At 39.7% G+C, this 15,696-nt stretch overlaps 1 protein-coding gene across 6 annotated transcripts in view; it reads left to right on the top strand.

The window, feature by feature from the left end:
• The window catches only part of ATG2B (autophagy related 2B), an 82,893-nt gene that overhangs the window by 31,335 nt on the left and 35,862 nt on the right, over positions 1–15,696 (top strand). For 4 of the 6 annotated variants that reach the window (XM_032769502.2, XM_075065669.1, XM_075065667.1 and 1 more), the window contains 11 exons: positions 530–680; positions 1,407–1,499; positions 1,694–1,882; positions 2,831–3,104; positions 3,673–3,775; positions 7,381–7,570; positions 7,700–7,842; positions 10,619–10,776; positions 11,052–11,224; positions 11,615–11,765; positions 12,608–12,807. In XM_032769502.2, the coding sequence (XP_032625393.1) occupies positions 530–680; positions 1,407–1,499; positions 1,694–1,882; positions 2,831–3,104; positions 3,673–3,775; positions 7,381–7,570; positions 7,700–7,842; positions 10,619–10,776; positions 11,052–11,224; positions 11,615–11,765; positions 12,608–12,807 (1,825 nt within the window). The remainder of the gene's footprint in view (positions 1–529; positions 681–1,406; positions 1,500–1,693; positions 1,883–2,830; positions 3,105–3,672; positions 3,776–7,380; positions 7,571–7,699; positions 7,843–10,618; positions 10,777–11,051; positions 11,225–11,614; positions 11,766–12,607; positions 12,808–15,696) is intronic. The other 2 variants (XM_032769503.2, XM_075065668.1) reach the window with 1 other exon arrangement.

Here is a 15,696-nt window from a genome sequence, read left to right as displayed (position 1 = left end):
AAGCAGGCAGTATTATCTCCTGCAAATGTAAACAGACTTGTTTGTCTGAGCGATTGGCTGTACAAGAAGTAGGACTGAGTGGCCTTGTTAAGTTTTACATTGCTTTATTTTTGAATGCAGGTTTTTTGTTTTTTTTTTGGTAGCTAATTCTACATTTGTAAATTCAACTTTCACCTTAGAGATTGCACTACAATAGTTGTATTAGGTGAATTGAAAAATATGATTTCTTTCATTTTTTACAGTGCAAATATTTATAATAAAAATTAAATATAAAGTCAGCACTGTACACTTTGCATCGTGTGTTGTAATTGAAATCAGTATATTTGAAAATGTGGAAAAGATCAAAAAAATTTAAATAAATGGTATTCTATTATTGTTTAACAGAGTGATAAATCGTAATTAGTTTTTTAATCTCTTGACAGCCCTAATATATGTGTGCACACACACACACACACACACGATGTTTCTGAATTTTCAAAATGATTACAGCAATCCATATACATATTTATACCTTTATTTCTCATAACAGATTTATAGGTACTGGTATCAAAGTCTCTTATGAACAAAGACAAAGGTCTGCTTCTCGATGCATCAGCACAGATTTGTCCATTGGGCATATGGAACTACTGGAATGTCTTTTCTCTACCGACTCCTGCTCCATTCAACCTCACTATACAGAGGTAATTAAAAGTACTGTTGTTAGCCAAGCACCTGGGCAACTGAAATGTTAACTGGAGAGGTTTTCAGAAGGGAAATCCTACACTACTCTTAGAAGTGGAAAAGTTAAGATTACTAATTTATTGTATTTTTTCAGTGATTGGGTAACGTTAAGACATGTCTTAAATTTTAATTGAAAACTCAGATAGTGATCAACAGTGTCCTCTTCCCTGCCACTAAAGGATCAAGCATATAGAGTTCTCTAACATTTTGTGTGTGTGAAGCCAAAGGATCTTTGTTTTGAAAATGAGGTTGAAACATTTCAAAGGAAGCGCTGCTTGCCACCCTATCCAATTGGGCTGTGGGCAGGTTTTCTTAGGTGATGCTCTTGGCCCAACTCCTCCTTGCTCATACTCAGATTGCGATGAGTCTATGATACTGGATTCATGATGGTGGCCCTAGTTGCTGTCATTCAGGTGCTGTAGTCCATCTGCTCCCAGCTGCGCCTCTGCTTGTTGATCACTTCCTATCTGTCTCCTCAAAGGTGGTATGTGAGGCTCAGGGCTTTCTGGGCAGTCTCCCCAGTTTGAATCAGAAGTTGTGGTTCTTTATTGGGCCTGTGGCTGTCAAACAAGCAGCTGAATACTGGATTGGCTGGCAGCTTGGGCCAGGTAGACTATGCTTTTTCCTGCTCTCTAGTTCTTTTGTTTGTTTTACATCTATTAATTATTTTATTTTTTATTTTCAAGCTGCTAACATTTCATTCTGAAAAAGGAAATGATACACATCCTCTTTCATGCCTTCAACTCCATTATAAGCACTCAGATAACAGAGGACCTCAGGTAAGGTTGAAAAAAACCCCACTTGACTGCATTGTTGCATTATGCTGTAGCATAATATTTTTTGTCCAATCTTTAAAGGTAACTTTATTAATCTTGATAGTTGCATAGAAAGATGTATATTGCAAGCATCCTTTTGTTTTTGTAACTTATTTTTCAGTATTTAATTGAGAATATTGATGTACTTATTTTTGTAGGGTAGTCAAGGAAGACTGAGCTCTGTTCCACAGAAAGCAGAATTACAAATCAAGCTAAGTCCAGTATTTTGTGAACTGGATATCAGTATTGTAGACAGACTAAATTCTTTACTTCAGCCGCAGAAACTAACCACAGTGGAGATGATGGCATCTCACATGTACACATCTTACAACAAACACATTAGTCTGGTGAGTGAAATTAATTTGTGTGTGTGCTGGCAGGCCTGGAGCTATCAGGAGGCAAAGGGAACATTTTAAAGGGGCTCAAAATTATTGTCTGGCCAGAATATGTACAAAGCGATCCAATGTAAAGTAGTGGGGCACTGGCAGATTGAAGAGTTGTCATCTTTTTATATAAATTATAAATACTGTTATATTAGCCAAATTCTACTTCTTTAAACTCTTAAAATCCAAGATTTTCTAGGCATCTAACTACCCCGTAGCCCAGGGGTAGGCAACCTATGGCATGGGTGCCAAAGTCGGCACGCGAGCTGATTTTCAGTGGCACTCACACTGCCTGGGTCCTGGCCACCAGTCCGAGGGGCTCTGCATTTTAATTTAATTTTAAATGAAACTTCTTAAACGTTTTAAAAGCCTTATTTACTTTACATACAACAATAGTTTGGTTATATATTATAGACTTATAGAAAGAAACCTTCTAAAAACGTTAAAATGTATCACTGGCACGCAAAACCTTAGATTAGAGTGAATAAATGAAGACTTGGCACACCACTTCTGAAAGGTTGTCGATCCCTGCCTTGGAAGGTTGTTTTGTTTTTTAAATGCAGGGGCCCCAAGATACCTATTTGATCTTCCAATAATGGGAATCTAGAAGCAGCCCTGCACTGCTGGTTCAAATTTTATACCTCTATAGCTCTGTCCTGAATACTTCATTTTTTTCAATCCTGATTAAATATAGAAGCTTGACAGTACCTGTTCTAATAGCTTAGCAAAAAAAATGGGTGGTCCAGATTCTCTTATAGTTCATGTACTGTACTGTATGAAATTGTATAAAAATATTGCAGCTTTACCTATTATAACCATTTTATCAAGTCAGTAAAGTGGTTTTTTTGAGGGTTTTTTTGTTTTTTTTTTAATGCTGCTTCTCTAGTTTGTTTTTCACTTTGTATTTTCTAGCACAAAGCGTTTACCGAAGTTTTTCTGGATGATTCACGTACACCAGCAAACTGTAGAATTTCTGTGCAAGTCACTTCACCAGCGTTAGATCTTTCTGTTCGCTTCCCTATACCTGACCTACGATCAGATCAGGAAAGAGGACCATGGTTTAAAAAATCACTTCAGAAGGAAATCCTTCATCTTGAATTTACAGATATGGAATTCAAGACTGAGTTTATAGGAGGTTCAACTCCAGAACAAGTTAAACTGGAACTTACCTTCAAAGAGCTAGCTGGTAAGAAGTACAAATGTTATATTAATGCTAACTGTACTTTTCAATTGTCAAACAGTCATTTGGTTGACAAAGAGGTCTTACAACTTTAAATAGAACTTTTGCCCTCTTGAGAATACAATTTTCATTTTGCACTTAAGAGCGTTTTAGCTGTGTTGTTTCAGTTTCCGGTATTTCTATGATAGAACCTCAACCCAAGTCAAAGTATATGTCTTAGCATGATACAAAACTGAATCATAATCCCAGATAATTACGCTTAGTGTTTAATGTTTTTACTTGCATTATATAATTAAGATTTCTGTTTCTAGCGGAAATGTACCAATAAATACAGGCAAAAGCTTACTGAAGTTAAAGTAAAGTCTTTCTGGGTAATACAGTTTGTAGTTGTTGTTAGGACAAAGAGATACTTAAAATGTGGCTTGTTTTACTGGTGTTGCTAGATATCAAGACTGTAAAAGCAATAGCTTCAAAATTGTTAAAATCATGGAGCAGGGTTCTGCTCAGCTATACCTGCAGGCAGACTCCGGCCCCTGTATTTTTGATCTTTCTACAAACTTTTCTCATATTTAAGGCTTATTTGAAGAAGATAAAACAGAATCTTCAATAAAGTTCTTTCAAGTGTCCAGTGGCATAGATGGAGATATGATATCATCTGACAACTTTGATTGGCCACGGTAAAATACCTTTAATTTTTCATCATAATTCTTTTAAAATCAACACTTTCTCTAATAACTAATATAAACAAACAGTCCGTGAGACCGCTACTTTAAACATCAGGCACAAAGTAAGAATTTGTCATTATTGAGCCCTGTAATTGAATAAAACCTAGAGATGAAGAAATCTTACATGCAGAAATAACACAGGTCTTTATTAGTGGATAATATGACTTCTGGATGGAGTGAGCCAATTATAACTAAACTCCTACACTTTTGGTGGGGAAAAGCTAGGTGAATGGAGAAGTATAAGAGAAGAAAGCTGGGGGCGGTCTGGGAAAAGGAAGCTGGGTGGTGAGAGATTCCAAAGATGTTACGTGGGGGTGATGGCTGGTGGGGTTGCCTGGAAGTAATGGGGTGACTGGAGATGCTAGCGGATGGATGGCTCACTACTCAGATGCATGGAGCATTTTCACCAGAACTCATATGAGATGGGTATGTATTGTGGTGCCTCGGGCTACTGAGGTGCATGAGGTATGAGTGATGGGGGAGGGAAGAGACACCCTGATTTAGCAAGCTAGATGGTGAGGAAGCCTGGAGTCAGTATTGAGCCCCTCGCCTTGTGCTACTGTCTCTTCCTGGCTGGGGTCTGGTCTACACTACGCGTTTAAACCGAATTTAGCAGTGTTAAACCGATTTAACCCTGCACCTGTCCACACAACAAGGCCCTTTATATCGATATAAAGGGCTCTTTAAACCAGTTTCTGTACTCCTCCTGAACGAGAGGAGTAGCGCTGAAATCGGTATTGCCATGTTGGAATAGGGTTAGTGTGGCCGCAAATCGACGATATTGGCCTCCGGGTGGTATCCCACAGTGCACCAAAATCAAGGGGCAGAGCGGGCGGATTCATCAGGGGAAACACAACACCTACAGAGCACGTCACCAGCCCCGTACTGGCTGCCCTGGCACCGTGCGATCCGCCCAAACCTCGTTCGAGTTTCACAAAAGCTTCTCTATGCGCACCGCTTCGTGAGTGTTGCTCTTCCCACAACTAAATCCCCCCTGGTTGTCCGTGGTTGTGCCATCACCTTGTACCCGGCCAGTGATTGCCTCAGCCCTCCACCCTGGCCTATAAAGGTCTCCCCCTTAACGCTCACAGAGATTTGTGGAGAACCAGCCAAGCAGCAGATAACCAATGGGGACAGTCGGTTTGGGCTGAGGCTGAGGCGAGTCAGTAATGTGCGCTCCAGCACGCCTTAAAACAGCCGAAATAGCAACATTCTAGGACCACCATTCTGCACTGGCTCAGCCTATAGTTGACAGTAGCCCCAACTACGAGTCCAGGCTGCATGTGAAATGGCTTCATGACCATGGCATCAAGCCGCCGCGCGCTACCAGCGCGACCGTCCGTCGCGCCCCAGGATAAACTACAGGCCGGATAAATGTCAACAGCTCCCCACACCCCAACGTGAAGCTTCTGGTCTGGGAAGTAATATCCCAGTGCGCAGCCGTTTAACAGAGTACGATGTCCGCCTGAAGATTGCGAGCGGCGTGCACCCTTCCTGGCCCATGCACCCAACGTTGCGCGAATCGCTAGGCGTGCACCACGTCCCTGTGATCCCACCAGCGCTTGCAGCACCATTGAAAAGTACCCCTTGCGGTTGTACGTATCTGGGTGCCCTGGTGCTCCCTGCAGCCACACGGTGCCAGAATGGGATAACCACCCAACTAGATGTTTTCCATGTACCGTCACCAGCCCTTAGGCAGTTAGTGACTCCATGTATCACCCCACCACAGTTAGGGAATCCCATTGCAGCAAAGCCATCCACTGTGACCTGCACATTTCCCAGAGTCACAACCTTTCGTAGCAGCAACTTAATGATTGCTTTGTTTACTTGCATCACAGCAGCCCCCACAGGAGATTTTCCCACTCCAAATTGATTCCCGACTGACCGGTAGCTGTCTGGCTTTGCAAGCTTCCAGAGGGCTATTGCCACTCGCTTCTCAACTGTGAGGGCTGCTCTTATCTTTGTATTCTGGTGTTTCAGGGCAGGGGAAAGCAAGTCCCAAAGTTCCATGAAAGTGCCCTTACGCATGTGAAAGTTTCGCAACCAGTGGGAATCGTCCCAAACCTGCAAAACTATGCGGTCCCACCAGTCTGTGCTTGTTTCCCGGGCCCAAAAATCAGCGTTCAATAGCTAGAACCTGCTCCATTACCAGCAGAATCTCCCAAGCGCAGGGCCCTGCGGTTTGAGAGAATTCTGTGTCCATGTCCTCATCACTGTCGTCACTGCTCTGCCGTAGCCGCCGCCTCCTTGCCTGGTTTTACAGGTCCTGGTTCAGCATAGACTGCATGATAATGCGCGAGGTGTTTACAACGTCTGTGATTGCTGTCTTGAGCTGAACAGGGTCCATGCTTGCTGTGTTATGGTGTTTGCACAGTTCACCCAGGAAAAAAGGCGCGAAACGGTTGTCTGCTGCTTTCGGGGAAGGAGGGGTGAGGCTGTACCAAGAACCACCCACGACAATGTTTTTTGCCCCATCAGGCACTGGGATCTCAACCCAGAATTCTAAGGGCGGGGGAGACTGCGGGAACTGTGGGATAGCTATGGGATAGCTACCCACTGTGCAACGCTCCGGAAATCGACGCCAGCCTCGATACATGGACGCACACCGCCGAATTAATGTGCTTAGTGTGGCCGCGTGCACTCGACTTTATACAATCAGTTTTAAAAAAACCGGTTTCTGTAAAATCGGTATAATCCCGTAGTGTAGACATACCCTGGGATTCAGCACAGAGGGCAGTGGGAGTGGGAGGCAGAGAGGCTTGCTTGTTAGCAGGTACCACAGCGGCCCCATGTGGTAAGAAGGCACAACTGTATAACTGCACAACAAATAATTGCTGTCTTTCCCTGGCTCAGCTGAACATGTGAGGATCCCAATGAGCTGTGGGAATGCATGATGGCACTGCCAGGTGTGTGATGTTTGGCAGTGTGATTGCTTTTAATTTTTGATTTGACTAAAAGTTTAAACTGTTCTTCCATCTGTACACTGTTCATGTTAATTTTACTTTTTTTCCTACCTCTGAATTTATTATACTCTAAAAGTGAAAATCTAACACAAAATTAATTTTTAACTGTTAAGATGCTGGTGCAAAACCAGAAGATTTGAGGTAATACTGAACCTCTTCATGAGCCTGGATATTGTAGTTCATGTCACATAAAAGGATGTTTAATGTTTGAGAGACATCTGGTTAGATGTTAATACGATCTATAATATAAAGGCGTAACCTATGTAGCTCCATAAATTAAAGAGGCAATTTGAATCCACATTCTGAATGTCCTGTTTTTCATTGATTTATGCCAGACAATGTAATGGATTCTCACACTTTTTTGGATGAAAGTTTACAGTTGTGATGACTTTCTATGTACAATAGTACATGTAAGCAATGTAACAATTAATTTGGACTTCTAATGTATTAGTTTATACGTATTATATGTATTAATGCATTTTCACAGGCTAATTCATGAAAAAGGCACATATACATCTCCAGTGGATATTTACTGTAAAATTTCTCAGCATATGTCACTAATAATTTTATTTTGCTTGCTTTTTTCAATGTCAGGATTGTACTGAAAATAAACCCACTAGCTATACACTCCATTCTGGAAAGGATAGCAGCTGAAGAAGAGGGTGATGGAAACTTTCAAGAGGAAGAGGAAGGAGGATCTCATTCTCTTAAGGATGTCTGTGATCTTAGAAGACCAGAACCTTCTCCTTTTTCCTCTCGTAGGGTCATGTTTGAAAATGAAGAGGTAAAACAAGCCTTACTGTTTACAGAATCACTGTAGATACAAATGAATATTGCCTTTCTGGTTTATATGCAACGTGTGTTCCAGGTAACCCTCAACAATTTGAGATTGTATGTTTTGTTTTATTTTCAGATGGTGATGCCAGGTGATGCAGTTGAGATGACTGAGTTTCAGGATAAAGCAATCAGCAATTCTCATTATGTACTGGAACTCATGTTACCAAAAGTTCACTTAACACTGCCAAACAAGAACTTTTATGAGAAACTTTACAATAGGTGAGTATAAGCATTAGTTTGCTTGGTTAGTATGACCTGTACTTCTGATCAGTGTATTCACTGGTCATAAGAACAACTAAGTCAGTAGCTATAGCAGTAATTACATTGTTATAGAGCTGTACAAATCTTACAGGACAAACTAAAGTGCTGTATAAATGCTATTCTAAGTTATTATAAGTGCAATGAAGTCTCCTCTCAGGACCCTATTTGAGCAGCCAGCCACTCAGAACAGTTTAGCAGATCTTTTCTATTGAGAATAAAAGAAATAAGATTTTGCTTCCACCAAATGAACGTTTGTTTTAAGATCTTACAGTTGCCACAGTCTACTTGAACTCCTCTTCAAATTCCACTTCAAAAAATTATTGAATGAGATTATTTTCCCTTCCTTTTGTGTGTGTGTGTGTGTAGTTTTAAATAGGGCTGTTGATTAATTGCAGTTAACTCGTATGATTAAATTAAAAAAAATCACAATTACAGTTTTAATCAAACTGTTAAACAATAGAATACCCATTGAAATTTATTAAATATTTTGGATGTTTTTCTGTATTTTCATATACATTGTATTCTGTGTTGTAACTGAAATCAAAGTGTATATTATTTTTGATTACACATATTTACACTGTAAAAATGATAAACAAAAGAAATAGTATTTTTCAATTCGCCTCATAGAAGTACTGTAGTGTGATCTCTTTATCATGAAAGTACAACGTACAAATGTAGATTGTTTGTTTGTTACATAACTGAAGTAAAAAAAAATATGCAAAACTTCAGAGCCTAGAAGTCCACTCAGTCCTACTTCTTACTCAGCTAATCGCTAAGACAAACAAGTTTGTTTACATTTAAGGGAGATAATGCTGCCCGCTTTTTATTTACAATGTCACCAGAAAGTGAGAATAGAGAATTGCATGGCACTTTTGCAGCTGACAGTACAAGGTATTTACGTATCAGACATGCTGAACATTCGTATGACCCTTCAGGCTTCGGCCACCATTCCAGAGGACATACTTCCATGCTGATGATGCTCATTAAAAAAAGTGTTAATTAAATTTGTAACTGAACTCCTTGGGGGGAGACTTGTACGTCCCCTGCTCTGTTTTACGCACATTCTGCCATATATTTCATGTTTTAGCAGCCTTGGATGATGACCCAGCACATGTTGTTCATTTTAAGAACACTTTTTGACAAAACACAAAGAAGATACCAATGTGAGATTTCTAAAGATAGCTTCAGCACTCGAGCCAAGGTTTAAGAATGTGAAGTGCCTTCCAAAATCCAAGAGGAACAAGGTGTGAAGCATGCTTTCAGAAGTCTTAAAAGAGCAACACTTTGATGCGGAAACTACAGAACTCGAACCACCAAAAAAGAAAATCAACTTTTTGCTGGTGGCATCTGACTCAGATAATGAAAATGAACATGCGTCAGTCTGTACTGCTTTGGATTGTTATTGAGCAGAACGTGTCATCACCATGGACACATGTCCCCTGGAATGGTGGTTGAAGCATGAAGGGACATGTGACTGTTCAGTGCATCTGACATGTAAATATCTTGCAATGCCAGTTACAACAATGCCAGGAGAACGCCTATTCTCACTTTCAGGTGACATTGTAAACAAGAAGCAGGCAGTATTATCTCCTGCAAATGTAAACAGACTTGTTTGTCTGAGCGATTGGCTGAACAAGAAGTAAGACTGAGTGGACTTGCAAGCTCTAAAGTTTTACATGGGTTTATTTTTGAATGCAGGGTTTTTTTTATATAGTTGTACATTTGTAAGTTCAACTTTCATAATAAAGAGATTGCAGTACAATTGTATTAGGTGAATTGAAAAATACTATTTTTGTACACTTTGTTGTTCTGTATTGTAATTGAAATCAATATATTTGAAAATGTAGAAAACGGCCAAAAATATTTAAATAAATCATATATTATTATTGAACAGTGAGATTAATCGCAGTTAATGTTTTTAATCGCTTGACATTAGTTTTAAATGAAGCAGATTTGATAAGGCAGAGAAAAAAATCGCTATTTACAATCTCAGCATCAGTAATATACAATATAACAACATACAAAAATCATCAAGGAAAATTGAACCCGTCTTGAAAGAATAGAGAAGTTGGTATAGAAATTGACACTTAAGTACATAGTGAAATCACAAACCAAAATTTTATTAAATTTCTAATCAATATGCAGGTACTTACACTAAATTACTCTAACCTTACCCTCGAAAAATATGAAATCTTGTCCTTTTTATAGCCTCAGCTATCCCTCAGAAGCCTGACTTTGTGCTCTGCATGACACCTCAGCCATTAATTAAGCACTCCATGCCCCTTCAGTTCTCTCATAAGACAAGTCTTGGGAAGTCACTTCCACTTCAAGCAAAACTTAAACTTAGATTGCCCAAAAGACTGTCTTAAGCAAAGAAATCTAGAATGTGCATCCTGTGAATTTCTTTAACATCCATGAGGCAACCAGAGTAACTGTCTTTGGCATATCCATTGAATTAGCATATGTAAAGGATTTGTGCTGCACAATCAAATGAGTGACATATGATTATTATTAATTACATTTTTGTAAAAAAATCTAAAGAGCAGATTATTAGCATCTCTTTGCTCACTAATATATGTTACTGTGATTTGTGCTCTTGAACTCACCTTATCCTTTTGCAGACTATTTTGTATGAAATCTGTTACAGGATTGTTGCACATTAAATAGCTTTAATTCAAGTGGGAATATAGTCAGATGTTTAATAATGCAACAATAATGTTTTTTTTCTTTCTAGGATCAGCAATGATTTATTATTGTGGGAACCCACAGCTCCATCTCCTGTAGAAACATTTGAGAATATTTCATATGGTGTTGGACTCTCAGTGGCCAGCCAAATGATCAATACTTTCAGTAAAGACAGCTTTAGTCAATTCAAATCTACAATTCATTATGGTAATGTATTTTATAAATCCTCTCGAACAACAGTGGTATAAGATAGATACAGTAGCCTGAGACTATTAAGTTTGTAAAGGGAAGACTTGAAAATATAAAATAAAGTGATTATATATCCCACAAAGAAATGTGTAAATGAATGTTTTGATATGGCTAGAATGTTAGCCAAAATACTGCTATGAAATTGAATGTTGTTAAAGGTGAAAAACTTGTAATTTTCCTTGATAACTTTTGTATTCGTCACATCAAATTATTTTGTTGTTGTTTTCTTGTAGATGATGAGAGTGGATCTGAGGAGGAGACTCTACAATATTATTCCACAGTTGATCCAAACTATCGTTCACGCCGGAAGAAAAAGCTTGAATTGCAAAACAAGAACACACAGAGTTCTCTCTCTGTTCTTCTAAACGTTAATCATGGATTAGTGTCAATATTCACAGATGTAAAGGTGAGGTATCGGGAATGGAAAATGTTGTGCTGAGTCTTAGGTTTACTTACAGGAATAATGTATCTTGTTAGCACTGAGAGCTCCTGTCAGCATATCTGTTGTATTATTGCTTTATTAGCAGTTTTGTTGTACAAACAGCAAATATGACTCCACAAGTAGTCATATGAGTGTCTTTCAGATATTAGAGCGTCACTATCTTAATTATATGGTTAAGGATTCATCTGACTGTGATTCTATGTTTAAACATTTTTGGTTACTTCATATTTGATATTAGGAAAATTAAATACAAGGAGAGGAGAGCTGTATGGTAGCAAGCGGCACTTTATATTACACTGTCCTAAGCAACAATAATTCCACAAGCAGCGATATGTTTCTTGATTCTTTCTTCAGCAGGATGGTGGGAATATTCTGGAAGGCAAGCGTGGTGAATTCTGGTTTGAGTTCAACAGTGGTTCATTATTCTGTGTGACTAAATATGAAGGTTTTGAAGACAAACATTACATCTGTCTTCATTCTAGCAGTCTCAGTTTACATCATCAAGGTAGGAACTTAAAATGTGAATGGATGTAAATTTGAGTAAAGATTAATTAACCGTTAAATACAGGCTCTTTGGGGCAGGGACAGTCGTTTTATTCTATGTACAGCATTTAGCATAATGGGGTTCTGGTCCATGACTAGGGTCCCTAGGCACTATAGTAATACAAATAATAAATAACAATAATTAATATGTTTGCTTCGGGATCTATCTAGTTTAAAATGACCTCTGCAACTGCTGGCCTGCAAAACTCTCAAATCTGCAGAAACTGTCTCTTTTTGAAAAAGTGTCATTCTCATTTGTTAATTTCCATGTAATTTCAAAATGGTACAATTCTTTGTGCACTCCTTGAAATCCTAATGTAGAGTTTAGGTCCTTTCTTAACTGGCTAAATTGCAGTCAGCCAGTAAAGTATTTTAAAGGGACCAAACAGTCTCCATGGATGATAGCTTCATTGTAGCCAAGGAGGAGAGAGTGGGATCTGTAAGTTTTTTAAGGTTTCCTGTTCATATAACTTCAAATGAGCGGCAATGGGGCTAAGGGAATTTCAGTGTGAGGGCTTCTTTTAATTTAGAGGGATGACATACATCTGGCACTGTCTCCCATGATCTTCACTAGCCTCCCAGTCACTAACTTCTAGGGACGGAGGATGTATAACAGCAGAAGCTTTCCTATCGCTCATGTCTGAGCTCTTGTTTCTGTTTTTGCTAATAATATGGCAAAGTTAATTAGCTGGAGACTTAAAATGATCTTATCTCCAGGTAAGGGGAGACAGATTTCCAGTGGTTTTACCTAAATCACAAACATCTCTGCTGCACTGGATAACCGTAGCTACAATCTCCATACAGGTATGGTGGATGGCGTTGTCCCTCCATCTGAAATACGACTGCCTACCACAATGCGTCCACATTGGTTAGAATCTACCATTTATTTTTCCGAAGAAGATGGTCTCAGTAGGACTTCTTCGGATGGTGTGGGAGTGGACTGTTCAAGTATGCTGTCTGTTGCAGTGAAAATCCAGTCAAATAAATTGGAGAGCAACACAAAGGTTTGTTTTTACAATTTTGAGCTTTCATCCATTGTCTAGATTATTTCAGACACCTAATTTACATGAAAGCATTTACAAGAATTCAAACTTTCTTCGAAAGGTCATAGAGAATCACAAATAACTTCAAACTTTGAACCGTGTCCATTTTTAAACTGTTCGTTTCATAACTATTGAAATCTGAATGCTTTACTAGACTTTAAAACTACTTTAATGTTACCTGTGGTTATATCTGTTATTTACTAACATAACAGCCTAACTCTTCATGTCCTTCCTTGTGCTGATCACTTTTGCTGTATTTTTTGGCCAGTTAGCCTTCTTGCCCATTCTTTGCTCTGTTTTACCTCTGCTATGCATTTGTGAAGGTGATTCTCCCACCTCAGGCAGGGATAAATACAAAGAGCTATAAGCTTAGTATTCTGTTAATTGGCAGCTTTGCCTGGTAGGGAAATATTTTATCTTTTACCCTAAAGAGCAGCCTTTGCCTGCCTACTTTCAGTCTCACTGTCTGCATTGGTTGGAGTTCATTTGGCTTTGGCTCCTGCATTCATTGGTATGGGCAGAAGATGAGAGCTCTGGCTCTGCTTTGCTCCCCCCACCCAGAATCCAACAGCTCTTATAGTGACATAGGTGGGATGGAAAAAGAGGGAGTCTCCATTGGCAGCCAACTTCAGACCATCACAAGGGCTCAATGGCTTCAAGCTTTGCCAGGGCATTGGCAACCTCCAGAACAGGGACACGAGTAGACCTGTAGTTCCATTCTTCATGGACCCCAGAATGATGCAACAGATCATTGTGCACCTTCCTAATGCCTTTTAGCCACTGCCTCTAACTACAGGGCATCTCCACTAGCCACCATTGATCTTCATCAGCTGAGGTAAGTGCCTTTCCTTAGTGATATCCATCACAACCAAGCCATATTTCTGGAAGTGCGACAGTGGCTTCCGACCGGGATAGGGGGTCTCCCTCTTCCAGCTGCAACTGGGCACTGCCTGGAAAAGGCAAGCCATAAGATAGAATTTAAGGCCAGAAGGGGTCACAAGATCATCTAATCTGATTGTAACATTCCACGGGGTACAATCTGGACTGCTGGACAGCTGTGTCTTCTCAATACTCCAGCCTGGGGTGCCTTTTACACTGCTTTGCTGTGAGAACCACCACTCCTAGCCAGTTCACACACAGCTTCTAGCATGCAAAATCACTCCCAGCTATATTACATAAATGCTCTGGCCAGCCACTCATGAATTACATACATGGTGATAGCAGCAAATTCCCAGTCCCAGACCTTCCTCCAGAAATGTACCTCTTGTACTACCCAGCACCCACTGGACAATGCAAGCTTCTATAAAGTCTGTCATTTCATCAATGGAAAATGATATGCACAGTCCCTGTTATCTCAAGTGGAGGTTCCCAGCTCTTCAGTCCAAACACACACTGGTTTAGATAAAGCAATAAAGCAAGTTTATTAACTGCAAAAAGATTTTAAGCGATTACAAGTAATAAGGCATAGAAGTCAGAATTGGTTACAAAGAAAATAAAAAGATAAGACGCAGACAAATACTTTACTTAACAAGCTAAGTGAACTTAAAAGCAAAAAGGTTTTTTTTTCCACCAAAGGCTTACAGCAAGCTGGCTGGATTGCTTCAGCCAGGACCACCTCCTCCTCTAGTTCAATGATGCTTCCTTTGTCTTTCAAATGTTGTAGCTGTCATGTGTATAGACGAAGCGCGAGAGGTAATTTGTGTTGTGTGTGTGTCCTCCATTCTTATCCCATTCTCCCCTCTTTGAGGATTACCTCCAGCTCGGATTCAGGCAACAGGCCACTCTGTTTACACTGGAACCCCCAGTTCTATTATCAATATGCAAAGTTCTTGCTTACACTCTTCCTCCTGCTGAAGAATGGCCATTTAACTAGGTGATGATCTATAATATAGTTTATCTGGTTGTGCTGATACACTGGAGCCCCAGTCAGGTATCTTTCGTCTTTGAAAAACTGGTTTTGGCTTGCTCTTCTTAAACTTGGAACATATTACAGTTATGTTATACAGTAGAATCTTCTAACTTTACATACAATGTTAATACACATATTTTGCCAGGACAGTAATGTTCAGTATATTGTGAGTTTCCAAATGATACCTCACAAAGCATACTCTGTACAACATTTATCATAGTCTTGTAAAAATGGTGAATATGAGGTACAGCCAGTCGCACTGCCTCCCGTATATCACAAGCCACCGACACCACCTAGTACCTGCACACTAAAACTAAAAACCAAAATTAGACCAAAGTATTACAGCTCTCAGGAGACTAAACTATTATGTGTCACAGGAAGACAATAAGTAGGACCAAGGTGCATCAATGTCAAAGGACACTATGATGGCAAGCAGTTCATTACTCAGATGATCCCATTAAGTGACCCACACTCTACATTGCAGTGGAAGGAGAAAACCCTCCAAGGTCATTGCCAATCTGACACAGAGTAAAAATTCCTTCCCAATCCCACATATGGCAGTCAGTTAGACTCTGAGCAAGAGCCAGCCAACTAGGCTCCCGAGAGAGAGAACAAGAATGCTCAGTGCCCCATCAGAGCACAAACACAGAATACATTGGTGGAAAAAGATAATCCATCCAGACCCACTTCAGGCAACCAGCTGAAGCCCTGAGGCATGAGATTTTAGGAACATAAGACCTAAAGCCCGCTCATCACAAGCAACCCTGTCACATAATCTCATTCATAAATTTGTCCAGCTGTCTCTGAAAACTAAATTAACTAATTGTTTGCCCCCACAACTCCTATTTGGAGGCTGTTCCAGAACCTCACTCTGATGGTTAGAAACCCTCTTCTAATTTCCAGCCTGAATTTGTTCATGGCCAGTTTATACCCATTTCTTC

This window comes from Chelonoidis abingdonii, chromosome 4, assembly GCF_003597395.2.
Source record: "Chelonoidis abingdonii isolate Lonesome George chromosome 4, CheloAbing_2.0, whole genome shotgun sequence".
In the NCBI taxonomy this organism is placed as follows: Eukaryota; Metazoa; Chordata; order Testudines; family Testudinidae; genus Chelonoidis; species Chelonoidis abingdonii.
This window is presented reverse-complemented; position numbering and strand designations above follow the sequence as displayed.